General features: G+C 37.1%; 1 protein-coding gene across 15 annotated transcripts in view; it reads right to left on the bottom strand.

Moving 5' to 3' along the window:
• Nucleotides 1-18830, bottom strand: part of CEP128 (centrosomal protein 128) — a 601725-nt gene that overhangs the window by 261240 nt on the left and 321655 nt on the right. For 14 of the 15 annotated variants that reach the window (XM_045162006.1, XM_045162005.1, XM_045162004.1 and 11 more), the window contains 2 exons: nucleotides 9357-9533; nucleotides 4955-5014 (listed from right to left, as the gene is read on the bottom strand). In XM_045162006.1, the coding sequence (XP_045017941.1) occupies nucleotides 4955-5014; nucleotides 9357-9533 (237 nt within the window). Of the gene's footprint in view, nucleotides 1-1767; nucleotides 3338-4954; nucleotides 5015-9356; nucleotides 9534-18830 lie in introns of those variants that run through there. The other variant, XM_044924676.2, reaches the window with a different exon arrangement.

Genomic DNA, 18830 nt, shown 5'->3' with positions numbered 1-18830 from the left:
GAAGTAAATGCAGTAGGAAAATGCAGCAAGTCTAAATGTTTTCTTAAAAAAATAAAAACTACTTATTGAGCATTTAGCCAAGCCCATGGTAAGCACTTTCTCTGCATCTAGGAATATTTCATCTATCCCAAAGGAAAGATCTTTGGGGTGCATATTCAATACATTAACATCAGAAGTGGAATGGGCCCTGAACGGCTCACAATTAAACAATCTGGCAGTCAGAAGTGCTTTACAAAGGAAAGGAACACTCTGATAATGAACATGCCCCATGGGCTCCCTTGTACTTGAGGTGTCCAATTCTAACTTTCCCTTCAGGAGCCCCAGAGAAGGAAATGGCAGGCCACTCCAGTATTTTTACCTGGAGAATTTCATGGACAGAGGAGCATGGAGGACTACAGTCCATGGGATCACAAAGATTCAGACATGACTGAGTTACTTACTTATGGTAAGTGCTAACGATGCAACAAGGAATAGGATAGACACAGGTGTTCCCACAGAAAGCTTACAGATTAGAGAAACAAGAAAAGAGTAAGTGGGAATTTCAACACAGTGGGATAAAGGCCAAGAAGGAAAAGAGCTCCGTAGCTAAAGAAGCATGTCAATTCACCTTTGTGCACCTTCAGAGAATAATTAATACCAGCCTCCCAGAATTAAGTGTGCTCTGTAAACAAGAGTACTAAGGCTCTTGTCCTGTGATAAGCAGCAGGTGACACCAGCTTTTTTATTTACTATCGTAAACTGGTAACTTAAGATCTGAGATCAAGAGTGATGTTTGCAAGTAGTGTGGGTCCATCCTGAAAGTGAGTGCCTGCTGGCTCTACAGCTGATGGCCTGTCCCATTTTCTCACTGACAGTCTTTGCTACTTCTCGTTTGGCTCCATGAATTGAACCTAAACTCCGATCTATGCCTTTGTCCCTGATTCTCTTTAGGCCTTCCTGTTCAGATGAAACTTTCTGGATATTAACTCCTGTAGTGGAAACTCTTCCAATACTTCTGTAAGCTTGCTACCTAGGACTGTACATGCCTATCTATTCCAATACCAACCACTGACTGGGGTCTTCTAGTCTGAATGGAAATCCCTGGATGTCTCCTTCTCCATCAGCCTCTGACATGACATTAAACATTACTTGCATATTGTTATCAAAATATTTCTTGAGTCTGTCCCTTCCAATGAATTGCTACAACTTCCTAAATTAGAAGTTTCACCCTACCTCAACCAGAGACCTGGGTCTCACCAAAGACCTCTTAACTGATCTTCTTTCTTTGGTCTTCCCACGTGTAATCCACCTTTCACATCACTATCAGAGTGATGCTTCTAAAATATGAACATATGGCTCTCCTGTTCAAAACTCCTTCATGGTCCCCCACTAAATGCAGAGCAGACCCAAGCTTTTAAAATGGCATACAATGCTCTTCTTGATGGATCTAAACTCTGCCTCCTTCTGGAGCCTCATCCTTGACATCCTCTGTCTCACAGTGTATGTAATACTGCCAGATCACTTGGCGTTTCTTTGGCATTTATCATGCTGTTTCTCTTCCAGGCCATTCCTACGATTGTTTACTCTGTATGCATATTCTTTCCTATTTACCTGGCTGGCTGCAAGATCTACCCATAGCATCTGCCTCCAAGGCAGCTTCTGCTCACCTGTTACAGCTCTTACATCTAATATTGAAACCATCTACAGAACTGTCAGTTTTTCTAGACAACATGTTCCTTAAGAGGAAGAATCATTTCTTTTTTTTTTTTTAACATTTACTTATTTGGCTGAACTGGGTCTTAGCTGCGACATGCGGGATCTGGTCCCCTGACAGGGGATGGAACCCAGACCCCCTGTATTGAGAAGGTGAAGTATTAGCCACTGGACCAACAGGGAAGTCCAGGGATCATTTAATTCATTCTTATCTTCACAGCATGTAATGGAGTACTGAGGCATAGTAGCTACTTAGTAAATTCTCAGATAAACTGAATACAATTTAGCCTCTAAATCCTTTGTCAGGGTTTTTTGACAAAAACAAATTCCTTGTCTATGGGAACGCCCTGCTTTACTTAACAACCATCTCAGCCCTCTCCCTCTCTGTCATGCATTATTATTAGATTCATTGGTTACTTTATCTGTGAGCCAGGTCCAAATCTCAGTCGGGTTTCATGTTTATGTTATGTTACCACTGCCAACAAAGCAACAGGAACACAATTTCCACCCAGTCTTAGTTCTTCTAGAATTAACACTAAAAGAAGAAATTCATTTGGCAGATTTATGAAGACAATTACAAAATGCCATCAGAGGTCCTTCTAATACTGCAAGACGTCAACATCGACTAGCTGAATAGCAATTCTACTTTCCATATAGCTTTTGTCCTTTGATTTCAGATCTTATCTTCAATACTTATAGGGCTGTCCAGCCATAGTTCACGGGAATTACAGTACTGTAGCCCATCAATAGCCCGAGCCATCTTTCTAGTAATAGATTCAATTCCTCCTCAGTCAGTTGGTCAGCGTAGCATTGCTTATCACGACCTTTTTACACTGTAAGCTACAGTTGCTTCTATGCAGCATTAAAACTTGTCTGATCGGAAGTTCAACCCCATTAAATGATAAGGGGAAACAGCTCACTCGCTCCCAAATTAAAGAGCTATGATTAAGAGTCATCTCTGGCTCTCATAATTTAACTGAACAACAGCAGTGAAAACTTTCTGTTCAGAAATGATAAAGATTTTAACTTGAAAGGAAATTCCAAGTACATTGCTCTTGTTGTCAGAATTGTAGAGTTGGGAAAAGAAAAAAAAAAAGAGGGAGAGAAATGCTTTATTATTGCACAGCAAACTTCTAGCTAAAAAATTCTGAGACAGCAAAACATGTATATTCTAAAATTTCTATGCCAGCAGCATAAATACAAGTCAGGATTGGCTTCTATAAAAATGGTGAGGTACACACAGGATTACTGTATTGAAAGTATGAGAGAAAATTTTATAAGGTCAAGTAAATTTCAATGTTCAATCACAGTACTGTTAATTTCTTATTAAGAATTTTTTTTTAAAAAAGAAGCTTCTCTAATGACTATCTGGTTTCTAAAGTAAACTCTGTCTCGTACCACCTCCCACCTGTACCTTACTCATAAATCTCAGGGCTGTATCCCTGTTGACTCAAATATTCATCTTTTTGCCACTGTTATACTTAGCCCACTGGAGAACTTGTACATATGTTCTGTATGACCGAGATGAAACGTATTTTTGCAGAAGCCTTCTCTGACATGCTGGCAGCATCACACCCTTCCATTCTCCCAACACAAACACCACAGCTCTTCCTCTTCTGTATCCTCAGTCAGTGTTTACCTATCTCTATAACAACAGAACTCACATTAAGGATTTCAAGGATATCTAAAATTTGTTTACAATTCCATTTTCCATATTAACTTCCATGGCTTTCTAACACATATCCCCAATGTCTGTACACAAAAAATACATGACCAATAAATCTTGGCTAAATGAACAAGATTGGCTATATTTAAATGTTAATACACATAATCGTGGGCTTCTCCTATGGCTCAGATGGTAAAGAATCTTCCTGCAATGCAGGAGACTTGGGTTCGATCCCTGAGTTGGGAAGAAGCCCTGGAGAAGGAAATGGCAACCTACTCCAGTGCTCTTGCCTGGAAAGTTCCACAGACAGAGGAGCCTGGTGGGCTATAGTCTGTAGGGTCACAAAGAGTCGGACGTGACTGAGCGACTAACTGATACTGATACACATAATGGTAAAAACGTTCACTGTGAATCTGATATGGCATGTAATCCATTCTCCCCTTCTTTATATCAAAAAAGAAGTTAAAGTGTCACTCACTCAGTCGTGTTTGACCCTTTGAAACCCCACAGACTGTAGCCCGCCAGGCTCTTCTGTCCATGGGATTCTCCAGGGAGAATACTGGAATGGGTTGCCATTTCCTCCTCTAGGGATCTTCCCGACCCAGGGATGGAACCCACATCTCCCACACTGCAGGAAGACTCTTTACCATCTGAACCACCATGGAAGCCGAGAAAGTCACGTATCTTAATGAAAACCTCATTTTGCTCATATTTTTAAATAAGGATATTGTAAAAACTTAAAGGTTTCTTCATGCAAAAAAATCCTAAGTTGGAATACAATTGGTGAGGTTTATAGTACAGTTGGTTTTCATATAGAATTTAAATGGGATGAAAGATTTTAGTAACTTAAAGCAGAAAAAAACTATTCTAAAAAGGAATGCAAGTGCTTAAGCATTGATAATTTCATAAACAGATATCTACATCTTATAAGATGACAATGTTCCATATATTTAAATTAATGAATTTCCAGGTTGACCTGATATATGAAGACAGCTGAAAACTATCCCACAGTGTAGGAGAATCTTTTTGCTAAAATTAACAAATTGTTCAACATTATTTTTTGTTACCTTCCATTACATTTAAATCATGATGTCAAAGAATCATGAAACAATCAAGTTATCTTCAGAACACACAGTTTACCCTTCCCATTTTGTAAATGAGAAAACAACACACCCAGAGAGGTGAAGGATTTGCTTGAGCCACAGAGATATTTGGCAGCTTTGAGCTAACACTCCAGAACCAGTATTTAAGTATACATACACGTAAATGAGGACTGGTTACAGCTTCCCTGACTTTTGTGCACCTCAGCTTTCTCTCCCAAGGAAAAGGTAGAGGAATTTGTCTGACAATCAAATTTCAATATTTCAACAGTTTTACTTTCTCATTTATTCTCTCATTCCATGCCTGTATATTTAAGCTAATTTTTAAATATTAAACTAAAAGTTTTGTGAATGCATTACCATGATATCTTTCCCAGTAATGAAGTATTAAGGCTTTCATATGTTCAGTTACATGTCAAAATACATGACTAGGACAAATAGGATGCCTTGAAGGTCATAAACATGATGAAAACTTTAGGATTCCAAGATTAATTACCTTGCTCTCTGCTAACCAGCGATGTGGGTCATAATTAATATCAGGACTAGATGAAAAAACCTACAAAAAAAAGAGAAGTCATCTATTAGAAGTAGGTACCTCCCTGAAATGATTTTACATAAATGAAGATTGTACACCATTATATCCAAAAGTTTAGTCTCTAAACCTAAGGGTTTAAAAATAAAGTTCACAGCAAGTGTAAAACCAGTTCCAAACCATTATTTATTTAATGCCTATTTATTTAAGCATGTATATATGTATCCATGTATGAATGTGTGTATTGACACTAAATATTTAGCTCACATATACACATATGAATCAACTCTCAAGTGCTACTACTGCGGAATCTCTGAGGCTGATCCATGGAGTTCCACATGGCAAGCAGCCTCACTTACATCAGTTTACTTCATTTTTGTGTCTTTTCCTCAGTCTTGTTCCAGATAATGTATTTCACAATGAGTTGGATGTAATTACATAAAACTTAATTCTTTGTCTCATTTTTCCTTCTTCAATTTTATGAGGGCTATTTTGTCTCATTAATGGTTTTATAAAACTGACAGAACCTAATCGATATAACTTCATACCAACATCACTTTGTAATTCATGATGGTAACACAATTCTACAATAAATAGGTTGTCTACACTAGATGCCCTGAACTCCTTCACACCAACTCATTTATAAAATTAACAGCTGGTTCTGCCTTATTACTGATAAACGTGTACTCAAAGTTTGTCAGTGACTTCAAAATTTTAAACACAAAACATTTTCTCAATTCCTCCCTTCTTTGAACTTTGTGCTACCCATGGAATTTTTGCATCAGTTTTTCCTAGAAATTTTCTGCTTAAAAATATCCTATCCCTCTGCATGCAATGTCTGTTCCTATCTTCAAATACTTCTACACTTCTTGATGTGTGTGCACATCACTCCCCTAAGGAATAGCACTAGGTAATTCATTTAGACATATGATAAATGCACAACGAGTGCTGACCACATGCCACGTACAAGAGTGCTGTAGTCTTATATAACCTTTCTAGCATCCATTTTCTCATTATCTAGATCTCACTCAATTCTCATGCCTTTCCTGCTTTTTCAATGAGATTTTTCTTAATCTCTCTAGTTCACAGTGCTTTCTTTCCTTTTCGACTTCTCTACTGTGTTGAATATTTGTAACCATCCATTTATCATTGATTATGTTGTTCTTTATTACTCTTTTTCATTGACCTATGTCATCATCTCAAGTCTTCAGTGACCTAAGATACAGTACTCAAGATTAAAGACCAAAATAATTTGAGATAAAACAATGATTATATTTTGCAACGTGCTTTATAAATTTATATATAGTTTCGTGTTTAAGAAAATAGTCACTTAATCACTTATAAAATGGTGTGGCTTAATTTTTCTCTAAGCTGCAGGTTATCATCTATAAAGTGAGCAAACTACCTCATGAGGCCAGGGTATAAATTAAATAAAATGGGTGTTAGCACAATATCAGGCATACAGAACACCATTACTACTAACTGCGTACCAAGATGTAATTATCAATAAATACACTTCAAAGTCCATTATGACAAGAGCACAAAGTCTATTAAGATAACAGATATTTGTCATAAAAAGATTAAAGAAACAGAAGCCATATACTTGGCAATATGAGTACATTACAAAAAACTCTCTGCATAATAATGAGAGAAATCATTAGTTGATCCTGCTTTCTTGCACTACTAAGTGCAAGATACGATACACTTAGTACGTACATCACACTATGATGTACACCTTCCATATCTTTTTTATTTTATCTTCATAATAACCTAACTTATAAATAGGACATTAATTCTTAGAGAGAATAGTCATTACATAACTCATCCAAGGTCATACATTAGCAATTTGGAGAGTTGCAATTTGAATCTACATCTGTCTTGATCCAAAGGCTATCCTCTGCATGCTCTACAAAGAAATGAATACTCTGACCAAGTGTTAGGGGAAAATCTCTAGAATTACCAAAGACTGGTCTGTGAAAACATTGTACCTTTAATTCAGACACTTTTCTAATTGTTCCATAAGTGTCTAACAGCAGATTTTCAAATACTGCATGCACTTACTAATGTGGAATACGTAATAAATATGGTGGCTGAAAAAAGAAACTATAATTAGAAATAATACCAACATTCCCAAAGACTTTTCACAGACTCTTTTGTTGCATATCTCTTATTCAGTCCATTCCATAATAGTCACTTTCTACATAAAATGGCTGAAAATTTCATCAGCAATATTTCAAAAATCAACAAATGACCAGGAATGATTGGAATTACTTCATTTCTGAAATATTTTACAAAGACCACCAATCTCACCTACATCTCTGAACTATAAAGCAAAAAATCAATTTTAATAAACACTTTGGTGGCTTCTGTGAGGTAAGAACAAATGTTATGTTCTTGAGTATTCCTTTTTTTTTATTTTATAGGAATGAAACAACAAAAGTTATTAATGGAAAAAGATCCACAATAAAAAAAATGCATTCTTAAAAAAACTTTTAAAAGAATTTCCATTCTCATAGATTAACTTTCCACCCATCACTTGGACTTGAATTAGTCTTTCTCCAGGTAAAGAGGTGTAAAGACCCATTATCACCACATTCGTGAAAGCCTATTAAAGAATAGGGTACTTTTCACAATAGTATGTTGGAAAGATAATTTGAATCTTATAAATAAAATATTGAAGCAATGTGCAACATACACACCATGCTTTAGCTTGTAATTGACCCATTTTAGTCTGTAAATAACAGTTTATATATAATGCAATCCAAATGTTTCTATAAAAATAGAAACATTTGTTTCTATTTAGAAACATGTGTTCCCCACACATGTATACCTGTGGCGGATTCATTTTGATATTTGGCAAAACTAATACAGTTATGTAAAGTTTAAAAATAAAATAAAATTTAAAAAAATTTTTTTAAATTAAAAAAATTTTAAAAAAAAAGTTTCTATTTTTATATCTCTACTTGACTGAAAACAAGCCATTCTGACATAAATTCTTAAACATAGAATAAATATTTGATAGTTAATCTGTGAATCTTCTAGATAAAATTATGATTTCAAGGGTTTAAATATATGTAAACAAGTTCTAAATAAAAATAAAGCAGTATTAAACAAGGAACAGAATAAACGAGAGTTATAACAGGACAGAAAGAGTTTTCCCCTAAAGCCAATTACTTCTCGTATTTGGCTCACAGTCCTCTCAAATTGACATCTGAACTTAAAAAAAAAAAAAAGTATACAAAAATATATACTGTAGAAATTCCATCAACTTCACCAAATTCTGCCAGTTGAAATATTTCCTTTAAAGCTGAATCCTAAAGCACAAGTGTAGAATATCATTTTATGTTCTTGAAAACATTATTTAAGGAAAAAAAAAAAAAGACGGGTAGAAAGAACAGGAAAAAGGAGGGGAAAGTAGTTTAGGGAAGAATATTTTATTTGAGAAAAAAGATGAATGACAAAATATTCGAAAAGGTTAAAAAAATAACTTAATGCATAATATGATAATTTGAATGCTGTTATATCATCAAATGAAATAACTACAGGGGGAAATCATGGGATAAACTATAATGTACTGTGGTTATCCCACACCAAAGCACTGCAATGCTCTTTGTATATAACTTAGCAGTACTAGGACCTAGAGTGTAAGGAGGTACTTAATTCAAGGAATTAAGAATATCCATGATTACTTCTGTTTTTATTTATTATTTCACTAGGACTACAAATTTAGTGGCAATAATCCATTTTAAAGACAGGAAAACTAAATAAAATGCAATTTGTTTAAACAGGGAAGACGGATAGCATGGTAGATACTTGTTTAAGCTCCAGAGTTAGACACCCAATATTTGAAGTCCTAATTCTAGCTTTAGATCAGATACATGGCCAAGGGCAAGTTACTTATCCCCTCCAAGTCTTGCTTTCTCTTGCCTAAAACGGATTTAATGTGAGTATCTAAAGGACAGGGTGGTTTCAGGATAGAGAGAGAATGTATATACTGTAATTACAACAATATGTGTAATATAGCTAGCACTCAATAGATGTGAGCCAGTAATATATTAACAACAATAAAAATGGCCTATGATAATAAAAAATTCAAAATCCAGGATTCTTGACTTGAAAGCTTTCTCTTGTGAGACGTTTTCTGTTACAGACTGAGACAGAAGCAATGCAGTGGGGTAACAGTATACTTTCTCTCACCATGACTGTGCAATATATAAAACAGCTCATTCTAAAAAGTGTAAGATGTTATTTTGTTCCATAAAACTCTCTGGAATAAAAATGTGATGACCAGGTAACTATGCATTAAATTGTATTATAATTATATATTAGGAAACTAACTGAAAGGTACATAGCAGCTCGTAATTACTTTCAATTTGTCCATTGAGTCCCTGGAGAACGTTTTACAAGCTGCATCAATTTCCTTTCCTATCACCCCAAGGATGGATTCCTGTTCAGTCTCCAGACAAAGAAGTTGATCCTTGAGCTGCAATCTGGCCTCTTCCATCCTCCTACGGTGTTCTTCTTCATTGGTTATATGTTTTTCCTAGAGGCATTGGTAGGAAATAAAATCAGAGGTTAATTATTAAGTGAAGATAAGAAACACATGTCATACCTGTACAATGAACCCAAAGAAGCATATTAAAATACAGATCTGACTTTGTCCCTTGACTTTACCAAAATAACTTATTATTCTTCCTCATTAACTCATGTCAAGTAACAGAGAATTCAGAAGTACGATAATGAATGAAATAGCAAGCAGATACATGATAAAAAGTACTACAGTAATTCTGCTACCAAAAGAAAAAAGAAGTTTTAAAAAACCCTTCACCATTTTAATAACACAGTGCCATTAATGGATCAGAGTAAGAGCCAATGCCACAAAGCAATTTGAGTTTTCAATAAATATTAGTAAAACACCAGAAAAGGCAAAATGTCAAGTAAGTGGGTTTCTTCATTTCAAGGGAAAAAAAAGTGTTACTACTACCTTTATCTCATCAAAACACCATTTCAAAAGGTCTAAGTTTCCAAACTCAGTCACACATAAAGGCTACATAAAGGCTTTGAGTCATGAAAATTTGATAGAGCTAAGAAAGAGCTACTTTTCAAGTAAGTAAATATACTTCATGAAAAGGAGATTCTCAAGAACCCTATAAGAGATTACAAGTCTTGGGGACGCCCCCTAGTCAAAACAACTCTCCATCATCAGGGTTACACAATTTTATTAGAAATTCGTTAGAGACATTCAAGTGGTATTACACAAGGCTTAGAGGAAAAGAACAGAATTACTAGAATTGTAAGGATAAACAGCAGACCAAAAAGTCACGATGGCTGGCTAGTTATACCTTCAGTCATCACATACTAGCCTAATGACCTTCACCCACCCTAGTGAACACAACATAAGCAGGAAGATTATATGGTCAACCAGTCAACTTGAATTTAAAATAACAAAAGGCTTTTTCAATGAAAATTCATCATGAAAGACAGAATGGTATTTGAGCAGAATAATCACATGAATTTCCTAGCAATTCAATTTACCTTAAAAAAAAAAATTAATGAAACACCCTCCCTACAAAAGAGCAGTCATTTCACAACCTGTCTTCTGCTCTTCTCTCCCACCTCATCTCCCTCCTTTCCTCTCTCATACTTGCAGCTTCTCAAGAACACCTACATGCGTCTCCTCTAGCCGCATCTCATCTGAACAACTCACTCTGAAATTGTGTTATTTCAAAATGGAGCTAGCAGTCCTGAGAAGGCATTTACCTTCATGAGTACATCTTCCTGGCCAGGAGCTCAACTTTGTAGACTTAGGAGCTGGAGTTTCACTGCTTTCTGGTCCTCTGATGCGAGTCATCTTTCAGCAGTAGAGCACATTAAGCTCATAAGAGACTAGCGGACAGACTAGAATATCACTCAGTTTACTACATTCGTTTACAATGAGAACCGTAACTGCCATATGGATCAGAATGCTCACGTCAGCGTAAACCAGCATGTTTTCTCCCTGTACACCAATCTAGCTGGGAAGGCAAATTATAATCAGAATGTTGCTTAATGAACTGGAAATCTGACCAGAGGAGTCTGTTTCATGAAACAACATTTAAATGGCATCACGCTAATGGCAGCCTGGCATGTCCAACTACATGTCAGGGCTTTCAAATCATAGTAACAAGAGTGTTCCATTCTCTTGGGCAGAATTTGGATAGAGACTGTTTCAGCACATCTCCCTTTCTCCTTTGTCCACACTCTCCCTCCTGATGCATATGGTATCCTTTCAGATGATGCTCTGCTAAGTCTAACTTCATCTACAAACCTTTCACAAAAATTAACATCATGGCCTGGCTCTGACAATAATGGATTATTTCATAGTTTTTTACTAGAAAGAAACCTTACTGCCAAGTCCCAAGTTGAGGATACTTGCCTCTGTATTGTTATGCACCTATCCACCTATGCTTCTTATCTTTCAAAGTTTCTCCTTCAAACCCCAGTCTCCTTTCATTTCTGATCTCCCAATGTAGAAGGTTCCCATAGTACATTATGCATACCATAGTTTTTTTTAATGTATTAAGCTATAATAAAATTATTTGGTCATGCATCTGTCTCCCTTAAGAAACTGATAATTTTAGGAGATCACAAAACATATTTACAGCCATCTTTAAACTCCTCCATTTTGCTAAATAAGTGATTTAAACATTTCTGAAGACAAACTCAACACTGTAAAGGCATTTCATCAATTACCATGCAGATCCATATACTCAAAGGCCACTGAGGAGTGCCAGGGTTCCTCTATACAAACAAAGTCCTCCAGTCAAACAGGCTGCAGTGTTCTCACCACAGGCCTGTGGTGCAATGTTAATAAAGAAAATACTCTATCAAGGGCAGCTGACATACTTAGGGAACAACCGTTCATACTTTAAATCCACATGATTCACAATAACGTTCTAACTGATTTTTCTTTTCTCTTTTCCCTCATCGACATCTTTCTTTTTTCCCCTGTCACTTTTCAGTGCTGTTGCTGCTGCTGCTAAGTCGCTTCAGTCATGTCCGACTCTGTGCGACCCCAGAGAGGGCAGCCCACCAGGCTCCCCCGTCCCTGGGATTCTCCAGGCAAGAACACTGGAGTGGGTTGCCATTTCCTTCTCCAATGCATCAAAGTGAAAAGTGAAAGTGAAGTCGCTCAGTCGTGTCTGACTTCCAGCGACCCCATGTACTGCAGCCTACCAGGCTCCTCTGTCCGTAGGATTTTCCAGGCAAGAGTACTGGAGTGGGGTGCCATTGCCTTCTCCATTTCTGTGCTGTTACTTGACTCATTAAAAAGAAGACAAAACTATTTCCAGATTTTTATAGTCTTAAGAAATGCTGATCCTGTCAAAAAGAATCTACAAGTTCAAACACTTTAGCAAAGGCTGAAAATTTCATTACCCACTTCACCATCCTCTGCAAGACAGCATGCCATGTCTAATCTTCCTTTGAAGTAAAACTCACAGAGCTACAAACTCACATGAACCTTAGTAATAAGTGGGTTCAACTACTTGCTCTTTCAGGATCCCCTTCTGTGACATTTATGACAGACGGTCATGCAACCCCTACCTACATGACCAACTCAGGTTTCAAGGAAAAGAGTACTTGACATAAATGCAAAATCTTTCCACTTGAGTCTAAGTGCTATACTCAAAAACTAAGCAAATAAGTGAATCCTCCACCCCTATTAAATCTTCTACTGTCCAGGTAAAGGTCTGTGTTCTTTTATTTAATTAGGTTTCAGACGCTGCACCATATTGGTTCTCTATCCTTTCTGCATGTCCTTCAAGACCCTAAATCTAAGAGTTATAATAAATAAGCTCTTCCACTGTGTACATAAGCAACTGTAATTTAATTTTTTCACTAGTTCTATAAATCTTTATGGAACGCCTGTTATGGCAATACACTCTTCTGAATGCCAGGGATAGAGCAAATGAGATAGATAAGCCACCTATTCTCAGACAGCCAACAAATTTCAGCACTTCTGTTTTATCCCAGTTCTTCTGCCTTGAGAATATCAATTTGAACGCTAACTGTGGCACCCAAAGAATTAGCTGTTTTTCCCTGTTTCGTGTTTCAGAAATAACTCTACCAATGCAGCGCGCGTGTGTGCTAAGTCGTGTCTGACTCTGTACGACCTTATGGAATGTAGCCTGCTGGCTCCTGTCTATGGGATTCTCCAGGCAAGATTACTGGAGTGGGTTGCCATGCCATCCTCCAGGGGATCTTACTGACCCAGGGATCAAACCCCGTGTCTCTTATGTCTCCTGCATCAGCATGTGGATTCTTTACCATTAGTGCCACCTTAGAAACCCACCACTGGGGCAAGTACAGCTAATTCTATGGGAAGAAGTTAAACTGGTTGATATTAACTCAATCAACCATCTCACTGAGGCCACATAGGTTAATAAAGGCAGATGGCAATATTTAGGCACTATGATAGCTATTCTGTGGACTTCTAGTGAAATTAGAGGGAGAAGTAATTCTACAACAACATGAACCAAAAGCTACCATATTTCTAGAGAACCAGAAGTAAAACAAGGTATTTCAGAGACTATTTAAAGATATGGAAGACACAGACAGTCCAAGTTCAATGTTTCACTGTGAAAGGACACAAATGCATGGGTCTTAGGAATATAAGGAGATTCTTTGCAGGGGGTAGGGGAGTGGGGCTAGATGAAGCTGACTCTAACAGTCTATACAACCCAAGAAGAGGGCTATCAGTAGACCATGACTGAATCTTAGAAAGAACCACCTTAGAAAACAAAAGTCAAAGTGAAAGTCGTGTCAAACTCTTTGTGACCCCATGGACTACAGAGTCCATGGAATTCTCTAGGCCAAAATACTGGTGTGGGTAGCCATTCCCTTCTCCATGGGGATCTTCCCAACGCAGGGATCGAACCCAGGTCTTCCGCATTGCAGGCGGATTCTTTATCAGCTGAGCCACAAGGGAAATAAACCCACCTTTAATTTTATGCATAAGGAAAGTAAAGGTCAAAGAAACCTGACGAAAGTCAAAGAGCCAAAAAACCATAAACTAAGTCCCCTGACTTCCTTACTAGTACTCTCTATTCACATGCTACAAAAGGTTGAGTTCTTAAAACCGGAGTTTAGAAAGCCAATGTGAAAATCTCAAAAAAGTTATCAGGAGGTTATATGGGGACTAATGTAGTCATAAAGTAGAAGGAATAACTCAAAAACATTTCTGAATGAGCCTTATCACTACAAATGAAAACATATGAAACAATGGCACAAAAAAAGGGAGGTAGACCACAACAAGAGGGAAAACCGCCAAGCAGGCACAATACCCTAAATTTTTATGGGCTATCACTCTCCTCTATGCTGGAGATGTACCTTGTATACACATAATTTCCTCTAGAGTTTAGTTAAAAAGTATAACTAATACCACACTAAAGGTACGGTTCCACGGTGAAGACAGCAAAAGTTTCCTGATGCTTCCACTTAAAGACAGGAAAGGCTTACATTGTTGACATTTGTGTCGACAGGAAACAAAAATCATAATACTCACAATGTCATCATACACATACACACACCCCACACACACACACTGTTGACTGGCTTAATCATTGAACCTATAATTCAAAGGATAAGAAATGCTCCTCTAATTAGAACATTCACATTCCCAAAGGCTATAAAGATTACAAGGAGACATGATCTTAATGAAAATAGAATGATTTCAGTAAAAACCAGAGCATATCCAAAATGTTGTCTCCTTGGTAAAAGCATATGAGATTCCTTCAATGACTTTAAGTGTTCCAGAAAAGTCACTGTATTTCCAATACCATTATTACATAAAATGAAAACAGTTCTTCATACAGTTTAAGAGAAACATTATAGCAAATAAAACACAGGCACACCATTAAATAAATCATTAATTTACAAAGCTAATGTTTTTCCTTTACTAAAAAGTAACCTGAATAAACATGCAATATTTCAGCCCCAGGGCCATCTATAATACATGATCGGGGGTGGGGGAGAGAGAGGGTAAGTGGTAGAATTTAGAAATCAAAGTTTAAGGCCAAAATTAAAACTAATAAAATGTAATTAAAGATTACTAGAAGCATGGCGTGTTGACACTATAGACCTGCACACATTACCTAAACAGTTTTGAGAAAGAGTATTTCTGTAACTCAAGGTAACTATTATGCCCAAGGTTTAAATCCGGGACACTAGCATTACAAGGCAAATTATGAAACTATCCTGAACAAAAATTGGATCTGTCTGGAAGCCATTTATCTGACTCCCTAAAGAAGGCTCCCATTACTTCTGCCAACAGCGTTGACTCAGCTGCAAGAAAGCTAGGATACGATACGAAATGCCAACCAGGGCAGAAACTGCGAGTGACTAAAAGAAAGGATCTACTATGGATTCTATAGGAAATTTGCAAAGAGTTTAATCTAGAAAATTACTAACCTGCATTTCAAGCTGTCTTGCAAAACAGCCAACAAATAAATAACACATTGACTGTGATCACATGTAACTACTTTTTTCAAACATTTGTTAGATCTTAAGTGAGCGTGGATTTCTTAAATTATAGCTATATATTAAACACCTTGATAGGGATTACAAAAATAAAAACAGAATAAAGCAACAATAGTTCAGATCAGTTTGAAAAAGTGCACGAACTCAACCCATGTGAGCCCAATAATACTCAGTGACAGGGGATGAGGGAAAGTCATAAACTAAGTTTTTTACTTGCTATTAAAGTCCAATAACAGGCACCTAATATTAGAATGACAGAAGGTGACCCAGGTTCGTAGGATTACTAAGTGCTCTGTCCATATGTTCCTCTGGGACTTTATATAAGCTTCTGCTGCAGCACCTACTAACTCTGTGTGCCTTCTATGTCTGTCTCCTCATCAAACTGTGAGTTCCTCTAGGGCAAAGATGATTCCTCTTCATTTCAGAATCCCAGCGCCACTCATACACTGACGATGGAAATGCAAATGGGTATAACCACTATGGAAAACAGTATGAAGGGTCCCCCCAAAATACAAATAGAACTACCATATGATCCAGCTAGCCCACTTCTGGGTATTTATCCAGAGAAAATATATGTTCCCCTAAAGTTGCCTGTAGCATTATTTACAACAGCCATGATATAGAAACAACTTACATGTCCATATGGCTTCCCAGGTGGCATTAGTGGGAAAGAACCCACCTGCCAATGCAGGAGACGCAGAGATGCAGGTTCAATCCCTGGGTTGGGACAACCCCCTGGAGAAGGGAATGGCAACCCACTCCAGGATTCTTGCCTGGAGAATCCCATGGACAGAAGGGCCTGGCGGGCTACAGTCCTTGGGGTCACAAAGCCTGAGATGCAACTGAGCGACTAACACTTTTCACTTCCATGCTGCAATGTATACAGAAGTAGAATGTTGTACACATGAAATCTATATAATGTTATAAACTAATGTTACCCCAATGAAAAGTAAATTTTTTAAAAAAAGAGAAAAGAATGTCTCACATAGCAGTCAATCGATAAATCTTTCTGAAACATAAATATCCTTTTATGTTCCAATCATTCCACTAGTGTTTCTTTTTTTTTATTAACTGCATTTTCTATGTGCCAAGCATAGTAGTTCCCAACTATACAGTGAAAAAAAAATTAAGAAAAAACTAGAATCTCTAAACTTAAATAACTTCTCGTGTTTCAGTAAGTTTGTTTTTGGAATACATTAATTAATAAAAATCACTGATGGCAAGCACCTTATCACTAGCAGGTTATTATAACAATCAAGGTAAGCTGATGTCACAAAAGTAAATGGCCCACCAGTGGTAAGAAGTGAATCAGAATAAATCTTGAGGATAGACCCAGTAAGATGTAGAGATGAGTTAAGTACTCATCAGTACATTAAGTATGAGATCTATCTGTGAGAGAGTAAGATAGTTCTTTATATGTATTTAGAAAGCAAAAGAACACTGTCATTCCTTCTAGAAGATTAAAATCAAAATGCTATTTTTTTAGTTAGATAGACACTTCCTTCCTCTCTGTAAGAAAATGCTTTACAATCTTTCTTTCAAAGGAGGGAAGAAATTATGACTAATAGTATGTAAGAGTAAGAGCTATAGTACTCTCCAACTCTTTGTGACCTCATGGACTGTAGCCCACCAGGCTCCTCTGTCTATGAGATTCTCCAGGTAAGAATACTGGAGTGGGTTGCTATTTCCTCCTCCAGGGGATCTTCCTGACCCAGTGATCGAACCCATGTCTTTTAAGTCTCCTGCAATGGCAAGCAGGTTCTTTGCCACTAGCACAACCTGGGATAACTGAAAAAAGTAATGGCATAATTAGAAAACTTGATAGATGATTTGATGCATGTTAAAACTTGAGTGAGAAAGACTTTCCAGTCTATAACCTGGTTTTAGGCAGGCTTGGGAAAGTTATCCATAAAACAGAAGTCAAAAAATGGAAATTCAAACTTAAATTCTGAACCCCATTTAAGGAAATTATTCTTCAGTTCAGTCACTCAGTCGTGTCTGACTCTCCAACCATGGGAGCATGCAATTCATGCTCCCATGAATCGCAGCATGCCAGGCCTCCCTATCCAGCACCAACTCCCAGAGTTTACTCAAACTCATGTCCATTGAGTCTGTGATGCCATCCAGCCATCTCATCCTGTCAACCCCTTCTCCTCCTGCCCCCAACCCCTCCCAGCATCAGAGTCTTTTCCAAAGAGTCAACTCTTCGCATGAAGTGGCCAAAGTACTGGACTTTCAGCTTTATAATCAGTCCTTCCAATGAACACCCAGGACTGATCTCCTTCAGAATGGACTGGTTGGATCTCCTTGCAGTCCAAGGGACTCTCAAGAGTCTTCTCCAACACCACAGTTCAAAAGCATCAATTCTTTGGCACTCAGCTTTCTTCACAGTCCAACTCTCACATCCATACATGACCACTGGAAAAACCACAGCCTTGACTAGATGGATCTTTGTTGGCAAAGTAATGTCTCTGCTTATCAATATACTGTCTAGGTTGGTCATAACATTCCTTCCAAAGAGTAAGCGTCTTTTAATTTCATGGCTACAATCACCATCTGCAGTGATTTTGGAGCCCCAAAAAATAAAATCTGACAATAGATGTTTCCCCATCTATTTGCCATGAATTGATGGAACCAGATGCCATGATCTTCGTTTTCTGAATGTTGAGCTTTAAGCCAACTTTTTCACTCTCCTCTTTCACTTTCATCAAGAGGCTTTTTAGTTCCTCTTCATTTCTTGCCTCAGGGTTTTTAGTAATTTTTTTCTAGGAGAATATTGGACAATACAAAAGTCATTGGTAGTACAATCAAGAAGGTTTTAGGATACATTCCTAGAAATTAATATTCACAGTTGAAAACAAAAATGCCTCTAAAGGGTATTTTACACATTCATTAAGCTTTAGGACCATTTTGTAATTATGACGTATTTCTCTTAAGTCAATGCCTGGAAACAAATAACATTAGTTACTTAAAATCGGCCACTTTTGATGCATTTCTATTTCTGAAACAAAACATGGACAGGAAACAAACAACTAGAGTTTTTTAAATTATGCATCTGGAAGGAACATTGTTTAATTTTCAAAAGAAGAAAATGCACCATTCATCTCCAGAAAAATGTTTATAAACTTACAGTGTCTTTAGAAAACCAACAGAATTTATTTTTCTCCTCTTTTTCTTTTCCTTACAGGATGCTAAAGTATACATTTATTCCTATGAAAGGCTATGGGGGAAAAAACTGGAAAAATAAATCTCCAAATAATATAACTCATGCATACAATAAAAACCTTCTACATATTGGCTTATCATAAATTTAAAGAATATT

The sequence above is a fragment of the Bubalus bubalis genome, chromosome 11, assembly GCF_019923935.1.
Source record: "Bubalus bubalis isolate 160015118507 breed Murrah chromosome 11, NDDB_SH_1, whole genome shotgun sequence".
Lineage (NCBI taxonomy): Eukaryota > Metazoa > Chordata > Mammalia > Artiodactyla > Bovidae > Bubalus > Bubalus bubalis.
This window is presented reverse-complemented; position numbering and strand designations above follow the sequence as displayed.